A 23,483-nucleotide genomic window follows, 5' to 3' on the forward strand; every position below is an offset into this window, starting at 1 on the left:
CAGTGTTTTACCTCTTAAACATGTAGGTTATACAGAATCCACCTGCAAAGAAAACAGGCTGCCACCATGCACTAGGTACTGTGCTCTAAGATCAACTACATACCAAGGGTATCAAAAATAGGAGTGATTTCAACTTACCTCACCAATCTGCTTAATCCACAAATCTCTTCCAAGAAACTCCTGATGTAAGACTACAGGTGCTGAGTTTAGGTCAAAAGTCTTAAAGTCACTGGTCTTGTCTTTAATAAAAGGCTGAAGGTCAGAATTTATCTAGAAGGAGCAGTTAGAGGAGCTACATGAGTACAATGTATCAATTCAGGATACCAGTTACTGTCTTTCCATGCATTGTAGTAGGATTCAATGAGCACCAACATTCTGGATGACTTAGCAAAACAATCTTTACAATTCTTTGGAATTTAATTTTCATAATATGTATGCCTCTGGTGATGAATCTAGGACCTGAGTGTAAGCAGTCACTGCCATCAAGCTACATCCTCAGCCCCTTCTTCTTTCAGTTAAATGTAGAGACTTAAATAAACACATAATAAATACAACTAGTTTATAAAGGAACCCAAGTTTCAATGTGAAAAATTCATCCAGGAATTACACACACATAAAACACATATATAAACACACAGACACACACATATATACACACACGTATACATAATATATACACAGACACATAGACATGCATACACACAGAAACACACAAACATGTATGTTTTCCTGCCTTGTATGAGTTAAGTAACAACTGAAAGCATGTAACTGCAATTTTGGGAGTATTATGTTTTTTTGTTTTTGTTTTTTGAGATTGAGCCTTTCTATTATATAATGCTGGCTGCTCTAGGTAACTGAAAATGTAAAGTTAGATGAAGGCAATCAAAATGCAGCAGGTTTAGTAAAATTTTATATCTCATACATCTTTGAAAAAAAATGGTATTCCTCCCTTCTAGGTTCTCCTACTCTTGGGAGTGCTCTTACTTTTTCTTAATAAATCTATGCTCCAGTTTTGACAAAAAATTAAATCACATATTAAAATTAAAGCTTTCAATTTTATTCAGTACAATTTTTTATGAACTTTTCACAACTTGTTTAACATAATTATTTATGAGGGAACCATAGCAAAAATAAAAAAATAGTGCACACTGCACAGAAATAATATTTCGTGTTATTTAATAATTTTAAGGAGTTACTTCAAGAATTCTTTCAGGTAGTAAGAAAACAAACATGAAAATTACATAGAATTTGCCAATTATACCGCTTATATAACCACCACTCTCTCTGACTGACATATTTTTCATATACAATAAGCATTTTTCAAGATATAAAAGCAGCTTATCAAGTGCCAGCAGTTTCCTGGCACTTATCATATTTATCACATTTCAGTATGCAGAACTTAGGGTGTACAATACCTTGTGACTCATGGCCATGTGCTTCCCATACTGAAATGCCATGTCCTGGACCTCAGCACCGTGCTTTGCCAATTCCATTGCAGCCTGGCAGCTCTTTGCTAGCAAGGCACAATGGGACAGAAAAGTCTGCTCCTTCCAAGTCGACATTCCAATATCATCTGTGATAGAGTGTTCCTAAAAATGTAAAAAGGCCAAGATGAAAAGGCTGTAGATAAACTGAGCTGTGTTTTTGAAGGGTAAAAGCCTCAAGAGGCAGCCAGGTCTGGAGGTGTACAGTTGCAATAACAAGGTGTGTAGTAACGGAGAGGCTGAGGCAGCCTGTAAACTCCAGGCTAGAGCTACCCTGTTTTAGGAAAAACAACAACATTGTAAGGAACAACTCCAAACACTGCTGCTTCTGGAACAAGTGGGAATGGAAGCAGCTGAGCCCCGGCTCGAGCCACCAAGAGCAGTGCACTGGGTGACGGTTTCACTGTGGAAATGAAGAAAAGGTGAGGGAAATGGTAAAGCACTTTTTAAAATTTTGAGCTTGAGAACTTCTATAAAATATACACTACCATTTAAAACAAACACATAGGGATTCAGATGTCTAAACTGACTCCTGCTTATATGCGCTATCAGTTCTTGCATGTCACTGAGCGTTCTGAAACATGAGGATCCTACTGCATCCAACTTAGGTGAAAATAGTAGGGGCATAAAGAAGACAGTGTAAATAGGGAAAACTTACTACAAACAAGAAGACTGTTGAATATAGGAGCAGAGGACATAATTAATAATTGACATAATCAACTATAAAACCAAACAGAAAGTGTTAGAGACAAGGTCTTTTATTCTACTATATACACATAAATTTAAAAAACTAGAGCTGAGCACAGTGTCACACACCTGTGAAGGCAGAAGAATCAAGAGTTCAAGGCCAACCTGGACCACATGAGACTGTTTCAAACACCAAGCCCAAATAATTAACCAAGTAAAGGCTCTGTGTAACGGCGTAAATGAAGGCAGACAGAAATTATAAGAATATATTCAGCTTTAATTAGGGAAAGAGTCACAGAACCTGTGGTTCCAGCGGAGAACAGGAAAGCAGAAGGGGCGGGGGAGAGCACACCAGCAATATTTATTAGTAAAAAATATCCTCAGGCGACCCCGCCCTACAAACAAGGCGATTGGCTGGGGCTACCCCTACAGCTATGACTACATTTGCTCCTGACAGGATGAAGGTGAGAGGGAGAATGTAAGGATGCAGCAAGTTCAAGAGAGCGGGACCAGAGGGCTAGTCCAGTGCCGGCAATGGACCATCCCGTCCTGAAAACAGGCAAGTGGATTCTAAACGTCCAAAGGAGGAGGAACATGTGTGCTCCAGTCCCTGGCCAGTGCCATGTAACGAGCAGCTCATCCTCAGACTGTGAACCAAGACAAACCCTGCTTTCAAAAGGAAGGAAGGGCCGGGTGGTGGTAGCCTATGCCTTTAATCGCAGCACTCAGGAGGCAGAGGCAGGCAAAGCTCTGTGAGGCAAGCCTGGTCTACAAGAGCTAGTTCCAAGACTTATGAAAGGAAGTGTTTCCTTCCTTCCTTCCTTCCTTCCTTCCTTCCTTCCTTCCTTCCTTCCTTCCTTCCTTCCTTCCTTCCTTCCTTCCTTCCTTCCTTCCTTCCTTCCCTTCTTCTTCTTCTTCTTCTTCTTCTTCTTCTTCTTCTTCTTCTTCTTCTTCTTCTTCTTCTTCTTCTTCTTCTTCTTCTTCTTCTTCTTCTTCTTCTTCTTCTTCTTCTTCTTCTTTTTTTGTGACATAGGTTCTCTGTGTAAAAGTCCTGGCTGTACTGGAACTTGCTTTGTAGACCAGGCTGGCCTTGAACTCACTGAGATCTGCCTACCTCTGTCTCCCGAGCGCTGGGATTAAAGGCGAGTGCCACCACCACCAGGCTGAAAGTAAGTGTTCAATTGGTAGCTTGTGTACAGTTTTAGACTACTAAATCATGATCATGATGATAGGAAACAACAGACAGACATGGTGCTGGAGCACTAGAGCACTCGGGAGTTTTAACATCCTGACCCATCTGCAGCAGCTGAAGAGAGGGAGAGATGCTGGGCCTAGCAAAAGGCCTTTGAAACTTCAAAGCCCAACCCCAGCAACACACTTGCTCCTCTGATTAGGCCACACCTCCTAATCCTTCTAGTCCTTTTCAACAGTTCCATTCTCTGGTGACTATGCATGCATTCAAACATATGAGCATGTGGAGGCCATTCTTATTCAAACCACCACAGAGGGTATAAGTAGGAGTACAAGGAAGGAGGGAAGGAGAATATCAAGGACAGTCTTGAAAACAGAATGGAGTGGGGTGGGCAAACAGGAACACGGAATTGTACCTAGCCCCACCTGATAAAGCAGTGCTACCAAGACTCAGTAATCAAAACACAAAAAATGAAAACTGGGGCTGAAGAGACGGCTCCACAGAGCACTTCCAGCGCTTGCAAAGAGCTGTTATCTATACATATAGATCCACGTGACTATCTATGCATGTATCTATACATAGACACATAATTAAAATAAAAAATAAAAATACGTACATGAAAAATTTACTATATTTTATGGAGAAGTTGAGTTGGGCTTTCCAGGAAATGTACCATTTACTAGAAAGAACTATTTGGAGAAGAGTGAACTCTGATCTGCGTTTCCCCTCACATGTAAGTAGACCTCCTAATCCCTGGAACCTTGCATGTTACCTTGCACAGGAGCAAGGTTTTAACCATCAGATGGAATTTAGGGTGGTGAGACAGAGGATTGACTGAGTGGGCAGTATGAAACCACAGGGTCTTTATCTCTCTGTTTGAGAGGCAGGGTCTCAGGTAGCTTAGACCTTGAGCTCACTACGAAGCTGAGGCGACTTGAGCTCTTGATTCTCCTGTCTTATGCACAATCATGCACTTTTCACATGTCCTGGTAAGCGAGGCACCAGAATCAGGGTTATAAAAATGAGAGACATTGGTTCATGTGAGCTGCTGGATCTGAAGACGGCCACTACGAGCCAAACAAATCTGAGTTCAAGGCCAGTCTTGTCTACAGAGTGAGTTCCAGGATAGTCAAGGCTACACAGAGAAACACCGTCTTGAAAAAGCAAACAACACTAACAACAATACCCCTCAAAACTAGGGCAGGCAAGGGCATGGGTTTCCCTAGAGAAGTCTCTACAAGGAATGCATTGCTGTTGCCTTCTTGATTTTGTGGCCTTTTACACTAGCTGGTGGAAGGGGAAACTAGATGGAAATTTTGGTATTTCTATCAAAATTTCTAATGCATTTGCTCCATGACCTAGGAATTACACATCTAGAAGTCATTTTATGCATTACACACATGTACAGTGGACCAGTAGAAGGTCTGGTCCCTGATCATCTAGCTGACACAGTGACATTTGCTTAAAAACAGAATCCAGAATCGAACTGGCCTGCAGGATATGTGCATGGCTAGATCCCTCACTGCTTTCTGATTCTGCTCAACATTCAAGTTCCCTTTAACCAGCAATCTACTTCTCTTCCCACGGCCTCCTAGCCCCTTCCTCTGCTTTAAACACCTTTTCTTTGACCACGGCAGATGTCTCACAGCCTCCTTCGGTGAAGGATTTGTCTTTCTCCTTCCTCAGAGTATAAGCTCCATGAAAGCAAGGACAGCAGTCATCCTCAAGTGACCCACAGACACAAATCCTGGGGGACATACAAGCACCTACGATAGCATGTGAGGTATATAATATGTATTTATAAAATCTTTTCCCAGTCTTTGGTATTTCTATCCTCTTTCTGTTTCCTTTGTCCTTCCTACCTTGGTTGAAATAAATAATCAAAATAATTATCCTTTAGTGTCTCTCATATCTATAAACTCTAAATCATAACAGTTCACCTTCCCTTTTATGGTAACAAGCAAAATCTCCTTGGCTCAATTCTTACCCAAAATAACTATGTGACCTGTGTTTCAGTAACACAGGACACTTAGTTATTTCTTGAATACTACTTTTATATTTGTAGAAATTTTGAAATATTATTCTCATCAAAGGGATTATTTTCTTAAACATTCTGTCCACTAAACTGAATATATCCAGTACAAATATACTTTGAAGAATATTCTCAAATATTCCCAAAAATATTTGCTTCTTTTGGAAAACATGACCTAGCTGCAGTTTGATACTAAATTCTCTGAATTGGGTGAGTGGTTAAATACCTGTTTCTCTGACATTTGGCCATAGGTCACTCCTAGTCAATTTTATATTTTTTAATCATTTAGGCATCATTTAATTTTTAATGACTTTCAGTTAAGTGACTACATTCCCGGTTATCAGTATGTAGTCCAGTGTTTATTTTAATTTTAAAAGCTAATGGGACAATACATTAAAATGGAACTACTGGTACATGGCATGTCAGGGATGAACCTCAAGGCAGGATGCTGAGGAGAAATGATGGAGTACTTAAGAGCACTTGTTGCTCTTGCAGAACCTGGCTCAGCACTCACATGGCAGCTCACAAATGTCTGTGACTCCAGAGGGAACCTGATGCCCTTTTCTAATCTCCATGGGACCAGGTACACACGTGGTGCACATGCATACATGTAGGGACATACATTAATAAGTTATTTTAAAATGACTCAATTATGATTCTTGATTAACTTTTGGTTGTTGGTGCAACACACTCATTTATGCATTGTGGGCCAGATCTCGGCAAAGCAATTTAAATACAAAGACTGATAAGCAGCTTGTCCTCAAGAAGTTCATGGTCCAGGGATAGAAAGAAAAAAAAAACATATGGATACAGAAGACAAAACTTTCAACACACATTAGATGTGGCTAGCATTTTTAAATTATACAATAATTTAATTGTATATTATTGTATATGTGTATTTGTAATTGTGTAAATGAAAAGGCTAATTGCAGGACCTGAAACCACCAAAGGTTCAGTTCTGTTCATTATGTACGCCTTACTGGGATTTAGACTCTTTATTATTCATCACTTTTATATTTTTAAATTATTCATGGAACATACAATCTCTGAAAAAGATTATTCAGATAACCAGAAACAATTAATTTATGGTCCCATGAAATCTACTGCCATAACTTAATTGGACCATAAGTTAATAACTCTGCTCCTAAGTTAATCAGAAATGTTATTCCCTGAACATCAAGTTATTACTTATTATGAACTTGGTTATTAATGAGGGAAAATTCTTCTATTCATTTCTACCAGATTGTCACGTATATACTAAGAAAATATGCTTTAGGAAAATTAATGTATAATTTTAAAATGTCAAGAAAACTGGTATGATGGCCACATCTAAACATTCTCTTTAAACATCAGATATACAGAATGGGTGTGAAGTGGCTGAATGTAGTCAGAAGAAGAAAGAGATCATACATACTCACTGCAGCACAATATGTACAGGGTTAAAAACATCTTAAATTGATTCTTTGAGAATTTTACACATGCAGCCTCATTTATTTTGAGCAGGGTTTCATGTAGGCTAGCCTGGCCCTCAACAACTTTGTACTTTCAAGGATGACCTTGAACTATGGATCTTCTTGCACCTACCCCAAGTGCTGGAATATAAATGTATGCCACCACATCTCACTACAGAAAGTTTGCTTTTTCCTTTTGTGGTATAGGGATTGAACCAAGGACTTCCAGCAGGCTGGTAAACATGCTATCATTGAGTTATATCCTCAGCTTGTGTGTGTGTGTGTGTGTGTGTGTGTGTGTGTGTGTGTGTGTGTTTTGACACTAGATAGTCTAGGCTGGCCTTGTAATTGTTATTCTCTTCTTTAGCATCCTAAGTGCTGGGATTCTAGGCCTTATATGCCCAGTCTTATATGAAGCTTGTTTGTATATTTATGTATTTATTCATTTGTTTGAGTCAGGGTCAATATAGACTTGGTGTCCTAGAACTCATAGAGGACAGCTTGCTTCTGCCTCTCAAATGCTGGGATTAAAGGGGAGTAGTACCATGTCTGGCCCTACATGAAGATCTTACTGAAGATTTATTATATATGAAAAGATGATATACTCAGTGAATATTTACTTTTGATGGAATTTATTTTAGGAGGGAATAATATGTAATTATGCCATTATGCATATTGAATAACTGTCAAAGGTATCTTAATTTAGACTACTGTAACTGTGCTCCCTAGCTCATGATTTATTTTACTTGGGTAAAGCTGTTTGAATAACAGACGGTAGGTTGATGTTGCCTGAGACAGCAACACTGGTGGTATATTCAAAAGAGTATATGGACAACCAGGGTGGTATGGCTGTGGACACTGGCGTGTTATTAAGAACCCGATTCTTTCTCACTTTTTGTGTGTGAGATGTTTTGCTCATGCAGCAAAACATTTGTGTCTATTCATGGGAGACCATTTGTTACCATGGCTGTGGGGGCTTCAAGGTTAGGTCCATGGTCACTGAACAAACACAAACCTACTGGGCCTGGGAGATGCAGAATCTGTTGGGACAAACTATTTTGATCAGGAGTTTTCGACACTCAGAAGCTGACCATCTGTGGAGTTGAAAGAATGTTTTACAGTAGGCAAAGGCTGGAGATGTGCTCAGCTAGAAGCATGTGTTAGGAAAGAGTATGTGCATCTCCAAATGCGCCCTCACACCCCACTGTGCACACAGACGCGTCAGTTTCGGGATACCCACTTTAGATTCAGATTCTGGGCCACTGTTTTTATAAATACAACCTAAATATGGGTAGGATAGTGACTAGATTCCTGTAAATCCACATTTTAATGCTTAAATTACTTCCTTTGAATTGTTTTTTTCCCCCTGGGGTGGGGGCAGGCAGGATCTCATGTAGTCCAGCCTGGAACCCACCACAAAGCAGAGGATGGCCTTGGGCTTCAGAGTGCTGGGATTATAGCTGTGGTTACCGTGCCTAGCACACTTTTAAAGTAGAGTAAGGGCTGGAGGGATGGCTCAACTATTAAGAGCACCCAGGTGATGTGCCCACAACTGCTTGTCACTCCAGCTCCAGGGATCTGATGCCTTCTGGAATTTGTAGGCACCATATTCATGTGTGCTTTGCCACATGTAAATAATTAAAAATAAAAAACTTTTTTTAGATTTATTTATTTATTATGTATACAACATTCCTTCCACATATGCTTGCATACCAGAAGAGGGTACCAGATCTCATTATAGATGGCTGTAAGCCACCATATGGTTGCCGGGAATTGAACTCAGAACCTAAAGCCAAGTGTGGTCTATGTGCACTGAAGATGGGGTGACTCTGACTACTGTTACAGATACATGTCTGTCTTCTCAAGTCATGATCCTGAGCATGGGCATCTTCACAGCAAGAAAGTAATTAAGGTTACATGAGGTCATAAGCTGGTGGCCCCAAAAAGTAAGGTTAGTGTCCTCAATTGTTATTAGACACCAAAAACACTCTCCACTACTGCCTTTCTTTGCTATGTGAGGACACCTCTAGACAGGGGATGTCCACAGACAAGGAAGAGAGTCCTTACTAGAGATTAAACTGCCTGGAACTTCAGATGTGTAGCCTCCAGACTGTGATAAATACATATCTACTATGTATGGCAGTTCCAGCAGAATTATACAACCACACTCAGTTAAGGACTTAAACCAGTAATCATTATTTTTGTTTTTCTTTTTTTTTGTTGGGCCACACCTTTAATCCCAGCACCTGGGAAGCAGAGGTAGGCAGATCTCTTGAGTTCAAGACCAGCCTGGTCTACAGAGCTCATCCTAGGATATCCAGGGCTACACAGAGAAACCCTGGCTGGAGGTGTTTTTCTTTCTTTTTCTTCAAGGTCTTTCTATATAGCTCTGTTGTCCTGAAACCTGCAGTCATCTTCCTATCCTTGCAGTAAAGCCAGTTGTCTGTGGATAAAAAGAGGAAGCCAGATGAGCAGCACTCGTTCTTTGCTTTTGATTGTGACGCACTGTGCACAGCTGCACCATACCCTGCCCACTAGGCTTTCCTGCCATGATAGACACACCCGGAGTATGAGCCAAGGCAAATACTTCATTCCTTCCTCAAGTTGCTGTCAGATACTTTGTGACTAGTGACTAATAAGCATATTTATAACACTTCTTCCCACATTTTTTAGCATTGTCTTCAAAACCAAGAAATTAATATACTGTCTTGAAGGTTTCTGAAAATATCTACCTTCTGGTTACCTATCTCATTCCACCTCAAAATTAGAGGCATAAAACAACAGTCACTTCATTATTCACAGATATTTTTGCGGGTCGGGACTTTAAACAAGGCTCTGTGAAGATGGCATATCTCTGTTTCAGGACAGATCTCAGTCGGTTGGCTGGTCTGGTAGTTTCTTGTTTGTTGTGATAAAAGTACCCAACAAGATAACAAGATACACTAAAGGGAAGGAGAGTTTATTCTGGCTTACAGTTCAAGGAGACACGGTCTGTAGCAGGAGACCAGCTGGTCACAATGCATTCAGTCAGGAAATAGAGAATGAACAGAAAGTGGAGGTTGGCTATAAAACCTCAAGGTTTCTCCCCAGTCTCCTACTTCATTGAGGAAGGCTCCATCTACTCAAGGTTCCACAATCTTCCCAAACAGTGCCAACTGCAGACCAAGCCATCAAACACATAAGCCAATGGTGGACTTTTTATTTTTAAATCACAACAACTGGGAACAATTCTACTGGCTGGGATGGACTAGCTGAATGACCAGGGATCTGATTCCAGCAAGATGACTTATTCATGCACTACCAATCAATCAGTCCCACGTGGGACTGACGACTTGAACACCCAGCCTCACAGCCAGTGGTTGAGTCCCAAGGGGGCGCTATGAGAGCGAATGCTCCAGGAGAGCCTTAAGAGACCCTTCAATGATTGGCAAGCCTCACAGTGCCACTTTGATGCTGCTCTACTGTGGTGTTCTCAATCCCTCTAAAATTCCCAGGGAAAAACATGGGTTTTCACCACCAAATGGGAGGCTATGGGGAGAAACTAAAAAAATTCCATTTCCTTCATTTTTAACCAATATAGGTTACTATTATTAGTAATTATAGGTTATTATCTTTATTATCTATTTGTCTTTTGAGACAGAGTTTATTGTAGAGCAGACTAGACTCGAACTCAATTTTATGTCACTGAGAATGACTCTGGACTTCTGATCGGTCTGCTTTTGTCTTCTGAGTGCTAGGATTGCAAAACTGCTCCACTGTGCCTGGTTCATGTGTACCGGGGATGGAATCCAGGACTTCATGCTTGCTGTGCAAGCTATCCACTAACCGAGATACATCTCTAGCTCCTTTTTTTTTTTTTTGACTGGGTCACCTACATCCCAGGCTGGCTTTAAACTTTCTATGTCGTGGAGGATGATCTTGAACTCCTGGCCTTAGTGCAGTTCATACATCCGGTCTTGGATGTGTGTTGAATAAGCAGTTAGCATTCAGCTTCAGGGCTCAGGAGTAGTTTGTGATAGAGACAAAGTAGGGACTCAGTTATACACAGATGGGTGGTAACCGAATGCTTGGGTTATACTTCTGAGATTTTTGTTCTTGTCCTCTGAACAGAATGGTATTCTCTAATCTTCTGGAACTCATTCTCTGTCTCTGTCTCTGTCTCTGTCTCTGTCTCTGTCTCTCTCTCTCTCTCTCTCTCTCTCGCATGTGTGTGTGTAGGGCAGACAGCAGTTTGCAGGCATCAGTTCCTAGTTGTCATCTTGCACCATGTGATTTAGAGTCCAGCAGTCAAACTCAGGTTTTCAGCCTTCAAGGCAGGAACCTTATTCACTTTGTAATGATGTTTCATCGTTTAGGGAAAACACTTGTGATGTTAGTTTTGTGATGTTTGGCTGTCAGTCAGTGGTCTAGGGTAGTTCTAATGGTTAAATTCATTTAAAAAATGAACAAATAAAAACACTTGTCAAAAGTGGAAGGTGTACTTAACTGAAAGGACCACTGAGCACACTAAGCCTCAGTCACCAACAACCATTCTTTTCATCATCTATTGACTCTGACTAAATCATTTTTTAAATGTTTAATCTAACACTAATACCCTGAGATTTGATTTGAATATTTCATTGTAAATATGTGCATGTGTGTATGCATACATACATACATACACATACATACATACATATATAGTATGTGTGTGTGTAGAACAGAGATTAACACTCTATATCTTACTTATTTTGGTTTTTCGAGACAAGGCTTCTCTGTGTAACTGCTCTGACTATCCTGGAACTAGCTCTTCTAGACCAGGCTGGCCTTAAACTCACAGCAATCCACCTGACTCTGCCTCCTGAGTGCTGGGATTAAAGGAGTGCGCCACCACAGCCAGGCTAATTTTATTTATTTTAAAAATTATTTATTTTGGGGGGGGGCTGCAGAAATGGACCACTACCTCTGCTTTTCCAGAGGACCTGAGTTTGTTTCCAGCACCCACTTCAGGCGGCACCCACCCACCTGTAACTCCAGCTCTAGGGATCTGACACCTTCAGCCTCCGAGAAGCAGCTCTCACCTGCACACATTTTAACACAGACAGGCAAACACAGCACACACACAATAGTAAATCTTTAAAACAATTATTTACCCAAGGTATCATTATGTAGACCGGCCTGGCTTGAACTCACAGAGATCCGCCTGCCTCTGCCTTCTGAGTGCTGGGATTAAAGGTGTGCGCCATCATGACTGGCTTTATGCTTAACCATGCTGCCTGGTTTTTTATGTGCAGCAAACACTTCACACTGAGCTATCCCCATCTGTTTCTTAAATGTGTCACTAGATGCCTAGTGATTTGTTTTATCCACTTATATAAGTAGATCTCTTATATGTAACTTGTGAGTGTTTTATAAGTAGAACAAGCCATTGTAAATTACTCTTATTTGTCTTCAAATTGGAATACAAACTCAATACTTAACAAATGATTTAAAACTGCTTCTACTTGAAATAAGAATGCTAGCAAAATTACAGGTATTTTGTCATCACCACTATGGGACTCTGCAAAGTCTTGGACTTGTGATATAAGCGTGAACAGAGGCCCAGCAAACAAACACGACACGTTTTAGTAGCCTGTTAATACATGCCTTGGGAACAGTAAGAAAGACAGGCTGTGAGTAAAGAGGCCAATGAAAGACAACCTAGATTATCTTAATGCTAGTATACAGAGTTCACTGCTTCACTTTTAAAGCTCTTAAAATAGTTTCCTTTAAAATAGCTTTTTACATACACACATATGTGTCTGTCTGTCTGTCTGTCTGTCTTTGTATTCAAAGTAAAAAACAAACTCATCTATTTCTAATCTGTAATTCCCTGACTCTCTCCTGGTCCTTCTTCATCCATTTGCATAGTCTACAAATCCCTTGATTCTCCATGTCCAGTACTCTGCTTCTGTCTGCACATGTGTAATAATGTCTACACCTAAAACACTGTGGTCATCCCTGCCTGCCAAGCACAAACCACTGTCATGAACAAGAGGTAACTACTTAGACCAAGAAGTTTATAATCAAGTGACTACTTCAACAATCATCCCCATTCTTCATTCTAGGGAGACATAATGATACCTAAAAAACAATTGGGAAAAACTCATGAAAATGCACAAAGGCACACCGGGTATTATCTTTGTGCGTAGCTTTAGAGTCCACACTGATCAAGCCTTCCTGGCTCTGGCCTGATTCATGACTCCTTGGATTACTGAGGGAAAAATGAAAGAAGCAGAGGTGTTAGACTAGCCAACACAGAAGCTACAGATCCCAGTGGGAGCAGCACGGGCACAGCACGAGAAAAGCTATGGTGGGGTGGGGACCACAAAGCCCGAGACTGCTGCTGGACTGTGAAGTCCTGAGTAAATGGGCACTGCTGACACAGTCCAGCCGTGTGAGGACTCCAAAGCCATTACCCATGAGTGTGTTTATGGACAACTGACCAGAACGTGCAAACTCTTCATGGATATTTACAGCCTGAAACTGTTCACCTACAAAAACCTCCTGCTTGAATTAGTCAACCCTTCCCCTACAACTCTACCTAATAAACACACTGAGATTTTGGGTTGCAGCAGTAGCTGGTAGCAGAATCCCACATAAGCAGAACCCCATCTAATCCTGGCTTTGCTGTACTGTGTGTCTGTTCTTTCTTCATTCCCTTGCTTTCCCTAGCCAAGCTGTGCAGATCATGGCACTGGAAGGAATGAAGGTTCTCTAATAGCCCTGTCTGTAGGAATTCAGTAGATTTTTCATGAGAGGTTTAATAAACTGCAAAAACGTTTTTAAAATGCTATCAGCATTTCACCAACATGCTTGCCATAACTTTCTTGAAACATTAAGTACAAATTTTTGCTCTCTGCAGGCTGGGGATGGTTCACACTGGGCTTACTCAATGGCTCCTATCCCTGGAAGGCAGGGATGGGTCTTTATGCTAGAAACTTTTGGTCAAATTCAAATCAGCTTCCTAATGACAGGTATGGGCTAGCCTTCCAGATCCACACAGATCTGACTATAGTTTACTATTGGAAAAATTACCCTCAGGTCCAGAGGCTTTGGAGCTGGGAGTGGGGTACACCCCTGCAATCCCTGTACAAGGGAAGCTGAGGCAGGAGGGTTACGAGTTTGAGGACAGCCTGAGTGACAGAGCAAGCCTCCACTCCAGTCTTTCTTTCTGGACTGGCAGCCTCTCTATCTAGACCATGCTGTACTCACATGACTTCATATAGTATATGAAGCTCAGGTTGAAAGACGGTGAGCTTTGACCCAGTCTCACCAACCACACCGTAAGAGAGGAATAGAGCAGGAGAGCTAGGCTTCTGTCTTAGTGTTCTATTGCTGTGAAGAGACACCGTGACCATGACAAAAGAAAGCATTTAATTGGGGCTTGCTTACAGTTCCAGGGGTCACTACAGTTTCAGTCCTTTATTGTTGTGGCAGGCAGACATGGTGCTAGAGAAAGAGACCAGAGTTCTGCATCTTGATCCGCAGGCAGTAGAAAGAGAGAGTGACGCTGGGCCTAGCTTTTGAAACCTTAAAGCCCATTCCCAGTGACACACTTACTCCAACAAGGTCACACCTCCTAATCCCTCCCAAGGAGTGCCACTCTCTAATGACCAAGCATTCAAACATATGAGCCCATGTGACCATTCTTATTCAAACCACAACAGAGTCCTTCATAATTCCTGGGTTTTCCCTCTATTGTTTCATTACCAGGAACTGTGTGTTGCTTCATTCTGTTTTGTTTCAATGGCCTCCAGCTGGACTCCCTGCTTCTCATTAGTTCAGCCTGTGCATTAGCTACGCTTGTCACTGGAATGGCCAATACTAGACAAGAAGTAACTTCAGGGAGGATTTATTTTGGCTTACAGCTACAGAAGGGATACAGCTCAACAAGTTGGAGAAGCACAGACAGGAAGCAGAATAGCCAGGAAGTTAGGCCAAGACACAAAACAGCCTCCAATTTGCCCCATTTACATGTCTGCGATAAACTTTTCAAAGACCTTCTCAATGAATAAGATCCCATGATGTCTTCCTACTGCAGTTCTTTAATATCCCAAATTCCTGAACCCAAATTCCCAATATCTAACTGCTTGTTTACTTATTGCTTTCCAAATGCTCACCTTGCTTAGCAGGGCTCTAGCTCCGGCTTTGTGCCGCTGTTCCAGCTCTCACTCGCGTGTGCGTGCTTTGTCTAGCACAGGTGGATAACTTCTGTCCAATGAGTGATGACTAGTATTAATCAGGCAACTCTAAAACAAAGTTCCTGCTCTTTTCTTTAGTTAAATTTAGTTGAACCTGGGCCCAACACCCTTTCTCTCAGGCCTTTGCTTGTACTGGATCCACTTGACAGAACCTCTTGCAGAACTATCTGCATTTTATCACTCAGCTCTCAGGCCTTCCATGAACAGCCAAGGTCCCGTTACCTTAATGCTGCACTATCATTTGCCCTAACAGCAGGCAGTTATTTCTTCTCCAGTTCTTCTGCTCCTGTGCGCATTTATTAGTAGTCTTCTCCATTAAGGGGGCAGCTCCATGAAAGCAAAGACACCTCCCTCACTGAGCCCTTGTACTTCTAGTGCAATAGTTCTTAGTTCTCCTAATACTGTGACCCTTTAATACACTTCCTCATGTTGGGGTGACTCCCAACATAAAATTCTTTCATCGCCACTTCATAACTGTAATTATGCTACTGCTATGAATCATAATGTAAATACCTGACATGCAGGATATCGGATATGCAACCCCCAAGGGGTCATGACCCACAGGTTGAGAAATAAAGATCTAGTGCCTTCCACACAGCAGATGCTCAAACATCAAGTGAAATGAAAGAATATATAAGTTTGATGGCCCAGCCAGTGTTCAATGCCAACTCCTGACAAAATAAAACTTCAATAGTCTCCCCACCTCCCCATGTGTGTGATGCCAGGTGTCTACGTGGTTCTCTACCTGTTTAGAGACAGGGGTTCACTGAACCTGGAGCCCACTGGCTTGGTTGACTGGCTGGCCCCTGTGTGCTCGAAGGCTGTTTCTACTTCCTCCCTTCCAGCACTGGGGTTTCAAATTTTCACCGGGGGTGAAAAATCACCTAGCTAAGGCTTTAACTTGGGTTCCCCATGCTTGTACGACAAATATTTTACCGACCTAGCCATTTCCCCAGCTCCTGAGTTTGTTTTGATTCATTTTTGCTCTATTCATTTTTGATTCAAAAATTCAGCTTAGAAATAGCAGAACCTACCTACTCCAGGAACTCCTTTCTTTCTCTTCCTCCCCAAACCCCTTTCTTTCGTTTAGGCAGATGGGCCTCAAACTCCCAATTCTCTTGTCTCAGTCTCTTGAGCAGTGGGATTATAGGGGTGCATGGCCATGCCCAGTTATGAAATTCCCTTTGGGACTTGAATTCTTAATGAGATGTTCTTTCTCTTCTCGCACACCGAGCTTCTCTCTGTATGTGTGATTTGCCATATGGTTCATGGGTAAACGGATGTTTAGAGATTTCTTGTGCACACCTCTCCCCTGAGCTGTGCACACCTTCAGATCTCGAGGGCAGGTCTGCTGGATCTTAACTGCAGCTTTGACTTGGATGTCTAGTAATACTCAGTATATATTTTTAGCACAAGCAGAAATTTAGTATGTTTACTATTAAGCACTTTATCAGTAATGCCCAGTTTAGCTCTTCTTTAAAATTCTCTTATAAACATTGTTCTGGTTCAATTTATGTCAACAAGATACAAGCCAGAATCATTTTGGAAGAGGAACCTCAATTGAGAACATGTCTCCACTAGATTGGCCTATGGGCAAGTGTGTGGTGAGTTTTCTTTATTGATGGCTGATGTTGGAGGGCCTATCTGACTGGGTGGTTCTATCCTCCTGGGCTGCTGTTCTTGAGTTCTGTAAGAAAGCAGGTTGAGCAAGCCACGAGGAACAAGCCAGAAAGCAGTGTTCCTTTATGGCCTCTGCTTCAGTTCTTGCCTCCAGGTTCCTGCCCTGATATGATTGATCTCTCTCTCTCTCTTTTTTAAAGATTTATTTATTTATTATGTATGCAACATTCCTTCCATGTATGCCTGCATGCCAGAAGAAGGCACCAAATCTCATTATAGATAGCTGTGAGCCACTATGTGGTTGCTGAGAATTGAACTCAGGACCTCTGGAAGAGCAGTCAGTGCTCTTAATCTCTAAGCCACCTCTCCAGCCCCGATTGATATCTCTTCATGATAGACGTAAGCTGCAAACTGAAATAAACCCTTTCCTACCCAAGTTGTTTTTTTTTTTTTTGATCATGGTATTTTGTCACATCAATAGAAACATTAACCAAGACAAATGTTTATTTAATTTGTGTGCTTATGAATGCATATGTAAGTCAGAGAACAACTTAGAGAAGTCGGTTCTCTCCTTTCACCATGTGAGTTCCAGTAACTGAGTTCAGGTTGCCAGACTTGGTGGCAAGCACCCTTACCCACTGAGCGATCCCACTGGCTCAGCTCTATTGTTAGGAAAGGGTTTGTAATGACGGTCCAGCCAGATCCCACTAGGAACACTTTAGATTTTACACTCCAATCGCTGGACTGTGTTAACTCTCAGGAGATGGAGTTCCTTTTCTGAGAGACAGTGTCTTTTCTGAGACATCACCACTACCCCCTGGTTTCTAAGTGATGTTCAGAACCAGCTGTTTGTAATTTTACATTGAAAGCCTGCTCTTACATAATAGTTTAAGAAAAAGAAAAAAGAAAAATCTAAGTTTGTGTTCATTTCTTTTAAAGTACCTGGGATCAAACTCAGGACCTGGCACCTGCTAAGCAATCATTGAGCAATATCCCCAGCCCTTTGTTTAATGTTTGAAAAAAAAAAAACAACAAGAACTATCTATAGCATTAGTAATCAAATAATGCAAACTCCAGAAAACAGCATATTTTCTTTTATGTTAGTCAAGAAGAAATGATGCTAAATTCAAAATCCAATTACAGCGTGGAACAGTTATGGTATGGTCACTCCAACTTATTCTCCACAGGCTCCATTCCATTTCTTCTTTCTTTGGGCACTAATGTCCATTTACTCATCAGTCTACAAGGATGAGTTTCCACTTCCCATCTCTGGAAACTTCATCTTTTTTATCTGAAAAGTCTACCGGACTCCAACATTAATCTAACCTCAACTAAACTGATCCACTTTTCTCTAAAAGCAATCCTCCTTTATAGCAACTTTATCATCTTTTTTTCCCTCCTGGTCAACCAGGTACAAAATTGGTGTCATTTTTTTTTTTTATTTCTTATTCCCATGACTGAAGTGCTTAACCCCCACACTCAATAAGTACTTTAACTATATCAACAACACAAAGGCACTATATATTTTACTGGGGAGAAGGATTGTGTGTTTGTTATATTTTATAAAAAGATGTTATACTGTAGATCAAAAGGTCTTGCAGTCTAGCACTTCTGGCTAAGATGGAGCAAAAGAGATTAGTTTTTTTTTTGTCTGAAAGAACTAAAACAGTGGACAAAATCCATGGAACAGGATGATTACAGTCACTGTTTTATTGTGGGGAGACACCATGACCACAGCAACTCTTATAAAGGAAAGTTTTCATTGTGAGCTTGCTTACAGTTTCAGAAGCTTAGTCTATTATCATCATGAGATAGATGCTTGCAACTACAATATGTTCAGATGTTCACGTTCCTTGTATACAATGGCATAATATGTGCACATAATCTGCACCTTTCTTTCCATAAACTGTATTTTAATTTTTTTGTGGTTCTGAGGATCAAATTCATGTGCACATTAGGCAAGTACTAGACCACCGAGTTATCTATCACCTTGACCTTTGTTTTCGTTTTTTTAAAATACGCTGTCTAATGTATAGCTCAAGATAGTCTTGAAATCAAGATACAGTCCAAGGGGCTGGTGAGAAGGCTCAGGGGGTAAAGACACTTGGCACCAAACCTGATGACCTGAGTTTATCCCTGGAACCATATAGCAGAAAGAAAGAATCACTTTCCACAAGTTTTTCTCTGTTCTCCACATGAATGCATTGAGTGTATATATGCATATAATGAATGAAGGAAGGAAGGAAGGAAATAAAAAAAGATGTAGTACAGGCTGACTGTGAACTTGAGAGATCTTGCCTTTGGCTCACCAGGATTAGATGCTGTAAACATAGACCAGGTGGGAAATCCAAGCAGAGATATAAAGAGAGAGTAGGCGGTGTCAGAGAGACGTCATGTAGCTGCTGAAGGAGACAGATGCTGAAACCTTACCACTGGTAGGCCACCGTCTAATGGTGATACAAAGATTATTAGAAATGGGTTAATTAAAAGGCAAAAGTTAGCCAATAAGAAGCCTAAGGTAATAGGACAAACAGTATTGTAATTAATATAGTTTCTGTGTGATGATTTGGGTCTGGATAGCCTGGAAATAAAAAAGCAGTCTCCATTTGCAAGATGCATTCACCACCACATACAGCTTCTTCCTACACACTTTAAATCTTTTCTGGATTACTTATTCTAATGATCCATCCCATCCATCCGTCCATTCATTAGTCCATTTATTAGTTTGTTTGTCTGTCCATCTGTCTGTCCATCCATCCATCCATCCACCCACCCATCCGTCCATTCACTAGTCCATTCTTTAGTCCGTTTGTCTGTCCGTCTGTCCATCCATCAACCCACCCACCCATCCACCCACCCACCCACCCATCCATCCATCCATCCATCCATCCATCCATCCATCCATCCACCCACCCACCCATCCATCCATCTATTTTTGAGGTAAGCCTTGCTGGCTTCTAACTCATTATGTAACAGAGGGTGACCTTGAACTTCAGATCTACTTGCTACCTTTCAAGTGCTGGTATTATAGGCCTGCAACATCATGTTGGCTTTATTTTTGGTTGTGAGCCTAGCCTTTAATGGCTGAGCCATCTCTCCAGCCCCATGCTGGTTTTATGTGGTAATGGGGATGAAACCAAATGCTTTGGGCATTGTAGTTAAGCGCTCTAACAAATGAGACACATCCTCAGCTACAAGACAAATATTGACCATCAATTTGGTAGGGTGAGAAATGCCCAGGAGTCTAGTAAAGCATCTCACTAGACGGAGTGAACAAAGGGGAAGCCCCATCCATCCTCCAGAGGGGTAACAAAGAGAAGCCCACAGCACAGGTGTCCTCACTCCCTTCTCCACTGCCATGGTCTGAGCTGCTGTGCTCTCTCACGTTCCATACTATGATGGGCTGAAATCTCTGAAAGCAGGAGCAAGAGGAAACCTTTCTCCCTAAGTAATGCATGTCTGGTTTTGTGTCACAAAACCAAAAATCTACAAACACACAATGTTTAATAAAACATAAATGCTATGTAAGGGTTTGTCATATAGTTTTAGACAATAATGGCAGGTTCAGTACAGATGAAGCTAAAGGATTTTGATCCAGTTAGTTGAATCTAAGACTGTACGGCTTTGGAGGTCTGCCTGTACTGCCAATGTGGACGTGCAAAGAGGCCACCAAAGCCTGGGGCAAGTATGAATCAGAAGGATGGAAAAACAATTCCTGGAGATCACTCTGAGGTGGGAAGAGCTCTGGAGAAAGTTAACGTTCACAGAACATCTGTAGGGTACTCAGAATCTACCACTACAGGGAGAAAGTTAGCTTTACGCTAACTGCTACTGCAGTCCTGTGTAACTATACTTAAAAGTAAAACCAGAAAGGATTGTCAATTGTAGAATATCATTTGAAGATGAGTTACATTTGTTTATGCTGTGGCTATTTGTTTAATGTTGCAAATGTGTTGCATTCCTTTATGTTGCATTTGTTAACTCTGTGAAGTTGTATTACTTTGCCTGTCTCAACCACCTGATGGTCTAAATAAAGAGCTGAATGGTCAACAGCAAGGCAGAAGAAAGGATAGGCGGGAATGGCAGGCAGAGAGAATAAATAGGAGGAGAAATCTGGGAGGAAAGGAGAGGACGATACCAGGGGCCAGCCACTCAGTCACACAGCCAGCCATACAGTAAGAGCGAAAGTAATACAGAAGTAACTAAAGGAGAAAGCCCAGAGGCAAACAAAGGCAGATAGGATGATTTAAGTTAAGAATAGCTGTCTAGAAAGAAGCCAAGCTAACGCCGGGCATTTATAAGTAATAATAAGCCTCCTGTGACTTATTTGGGAGCTGGGTGGAGGGTTCCCAAAAGAGTAAAGAATAAAAAACAACCAACAACAGATCAACCCATTTCCAGTAACTTCACTGCATCCATAATAAAGCTCAAGATTTTTTTTTTAAATGGGAGAATGTATTTATTCCAACTCACAGCAGCAGGTTACATTCTATCATAGCAGGGAAGTCGAGGCAGTCGGCCTTTAAACAATCCTACCACATCATGCCCACAGCCAAGAACAGAGAGAAATAAATGTATGCACGCTTCTTCTCAGCTCCCCTTCTCCTCTTCTATACAGTCCAGAATCCAAGCCTGGGCTGGGCCTTCCCACAACCATTAACATAATCAATCAGACAATCCCCATGGACCTGCCAGTAGGCCGACCTGATCTAGACAATCAGCATTGAGACTGTTTTCCCAGGTGATTCTAGACTATGTCAAGACTATTTACATGCATGCAAAAATACCTAGCATACTACAAAACAATTCAATGTTGAAACTCAATCAAAGAAAACCAGGAAGGAAAATACAAATCAAAATGAGGAGAAAAAAACCAGTCAGTTAAACCAATACCACAATGATACAGATGATGTAATCAGTACACATAGACATCAAAAGTTTTCATAACCATATCACATATAGTCAAGAAGCAACAAGAAACACTGAACATATTAAATAGAAATAGAGACAACACTAGCACTTGGGAGGAATGGGGAAGAAGATTGCAAAGAGTCTGAGACCAGCCTGGGCCATATATACAGTGAGACTGTGTCCAAACAACCAGAGGGAAGGAGGAAAGGGAAGGAGGGAAAGAAACAAAAGACACAAATGAGTGAACCAGAATGCTTACTAATAAAATGATTACAATGAAAACTAAAAAGGATCAAATCATTTAGATAATTCAGGAGTCAATGATGCTAAAGGTTGGTGTGCCTAATAACAAAGCTTTCAAAAACATGAGGAAGAATCAGGCAGAACAGAAGCAGAAATAGAAAAAAAAATCCACAATCATACTTACTAGTTAATTAACGATGTTACATTTCTGTTCTTTTTCAGACATTCTCATGTTTCTACCTCCTATATGCTAGGATTACAGGCATGCTCTCCTTTGGCTGGTTAAAATAAACAATTAATAAATTAATAAACAGACACTAATATACCTTTCTCTCAGTAATTGACAGAGCAAGCAAAATGAAGACAACAACAAATAGTGAATACCTAAATGACATTACCAACCAAAAGGGTTTAGTGGCTACTTAGCTTCAGGAACAACAGAATGTGTGCTCCCTTTAACAGAACATGAAATATTTATCCAGATATATTGTATCTGGGCCATTAACAAACCTATAATAAATTTAAAATAACTCAAATTGGGCTGGAGAGATGCTTCAGAGGTTAAGAGCATTGGCCGTTCTTCCAGAGGGCCTGAGTTCAATTCCCAGTACCCACATGGCAGCTCACAATTGTTTATAACTCCAGTTCCAGTGGATATAATGCCCTCGTCTGGCTTCTGTGGGCACCAGGCATTCACATGTTGAACACACATATATGCAAGAAAAAACACCCATCTACATTAAACAAAAATTAAATAAAAAATAAAAATTATTAATAAAATTATTAATAAAAATTAAATAAAAAATTAGTTAAAAATAACTCAAATATTTTTCTAATCATCATAGTATTATAAATCAGTAACAAAAAGATACTTGTAAAATCCTCCAAAATTTGAAAACAAAATATCAAATTTCTTAACCACAAGTCAAAGAAAAAAAACAAAAATGAAAACTGATAAGCGGTTTATTGTATATGAAATGAAAGGCAACATAATGGAAATCTCTGGAATGCCACTGAAGTAGCATATAGGAGATCCATCCAACTAGAATATCTTAGCTGAAATACTGAAAAAAAATTAAACTTCTAACTTAATCCTCAGGGAAGAAAGACAGAAAGCACACATTTCTAGTATTAGGAATGAAAGGACACTGATGTCAAGAGGTAGCAATTCTGAGACAGTGAATCTGTTACCTGGTGTGAAATAACATCTTCCTGTGGGACACAAATTGATCGCCAAAGCTCATTTGAAGGACACAGTTTAAGTAGTTCACTAACTATAAAGGCAATTGAACCCATAGTAATAAACAAACAAGTGCCCATTCCCACACAGACCCACACAGCTTCCCTGTGAGGATGCTGTTTCACCACTGCCTTGATACCACACCAGACAGATACACAACTGTTGACAGTAGTTTCTGTCCGGCCCGGTCCCTCGGCCGTTCAGTCCCAAAGAAACACACAGAGGCCTACATTAATTATAAACTAGTTGGCCTAGTAGCTCAGGATTTTCTTATTAACTAATTTTTACATCATAATTAGCCCATAATTCTTGTCTATGTTAGTCACCTTTATCAGTGAGGCATTCTCATCTTGCTTCCTCTGTAGCTCAGTGACGTCTGCAGACTGAGTCTTTCCTCTTCC

General features: G+C 40.8%; 1 protein-coding gene across 3 annotated transcripts in view; it reads right to left on the reverse strand.

The window, feature by feature from the left end:
* The window catches only part of Pdss2 (decaprenyl diphosphate synthase subunit 2), a 242,778-nt gene that overhangs the window by 52,198 nt on the left and 167,097 nt on the right, over positions 1–23,483 (reverse strand). For 2 of the 3 annotated variants that reach the window (XM_075944537.1, XM_075944538.1), the window contains exons 5-6: positions 1,416–1,589; positions 139–270 (exon numbers count right to left, since the gene is read on the reverse strand). In XM_075944537.1, the coding sequence (XP_075800652.1) occupies positions 139–270; positions 1,416–1,589 (306 nt within the window). The remainder of the gene's footprint in view (positions 1–138; positions 271–1,415; positions 1,590–23,483) is intronic. The other variant, XM_075944547.1, reaches the window with a different exon arrangement.

This window comes from Microtus pennsylvanicus, chromosome 1, assembly GCF_037038515.1.
Source record: "Microtus pennsylvanicus isolate mMicPen1 chromosome 1, mMicPen1.hap1, whole genome shotgun sequence".
In the NCBI taxonomy this organism is placed as follows: domain Eukaryota; kingdom Metazoa; phylum Chordata; class Mammalia; order Rodentia; family Cricetidae; genus Microtus; species Microtus pennsylvanicus.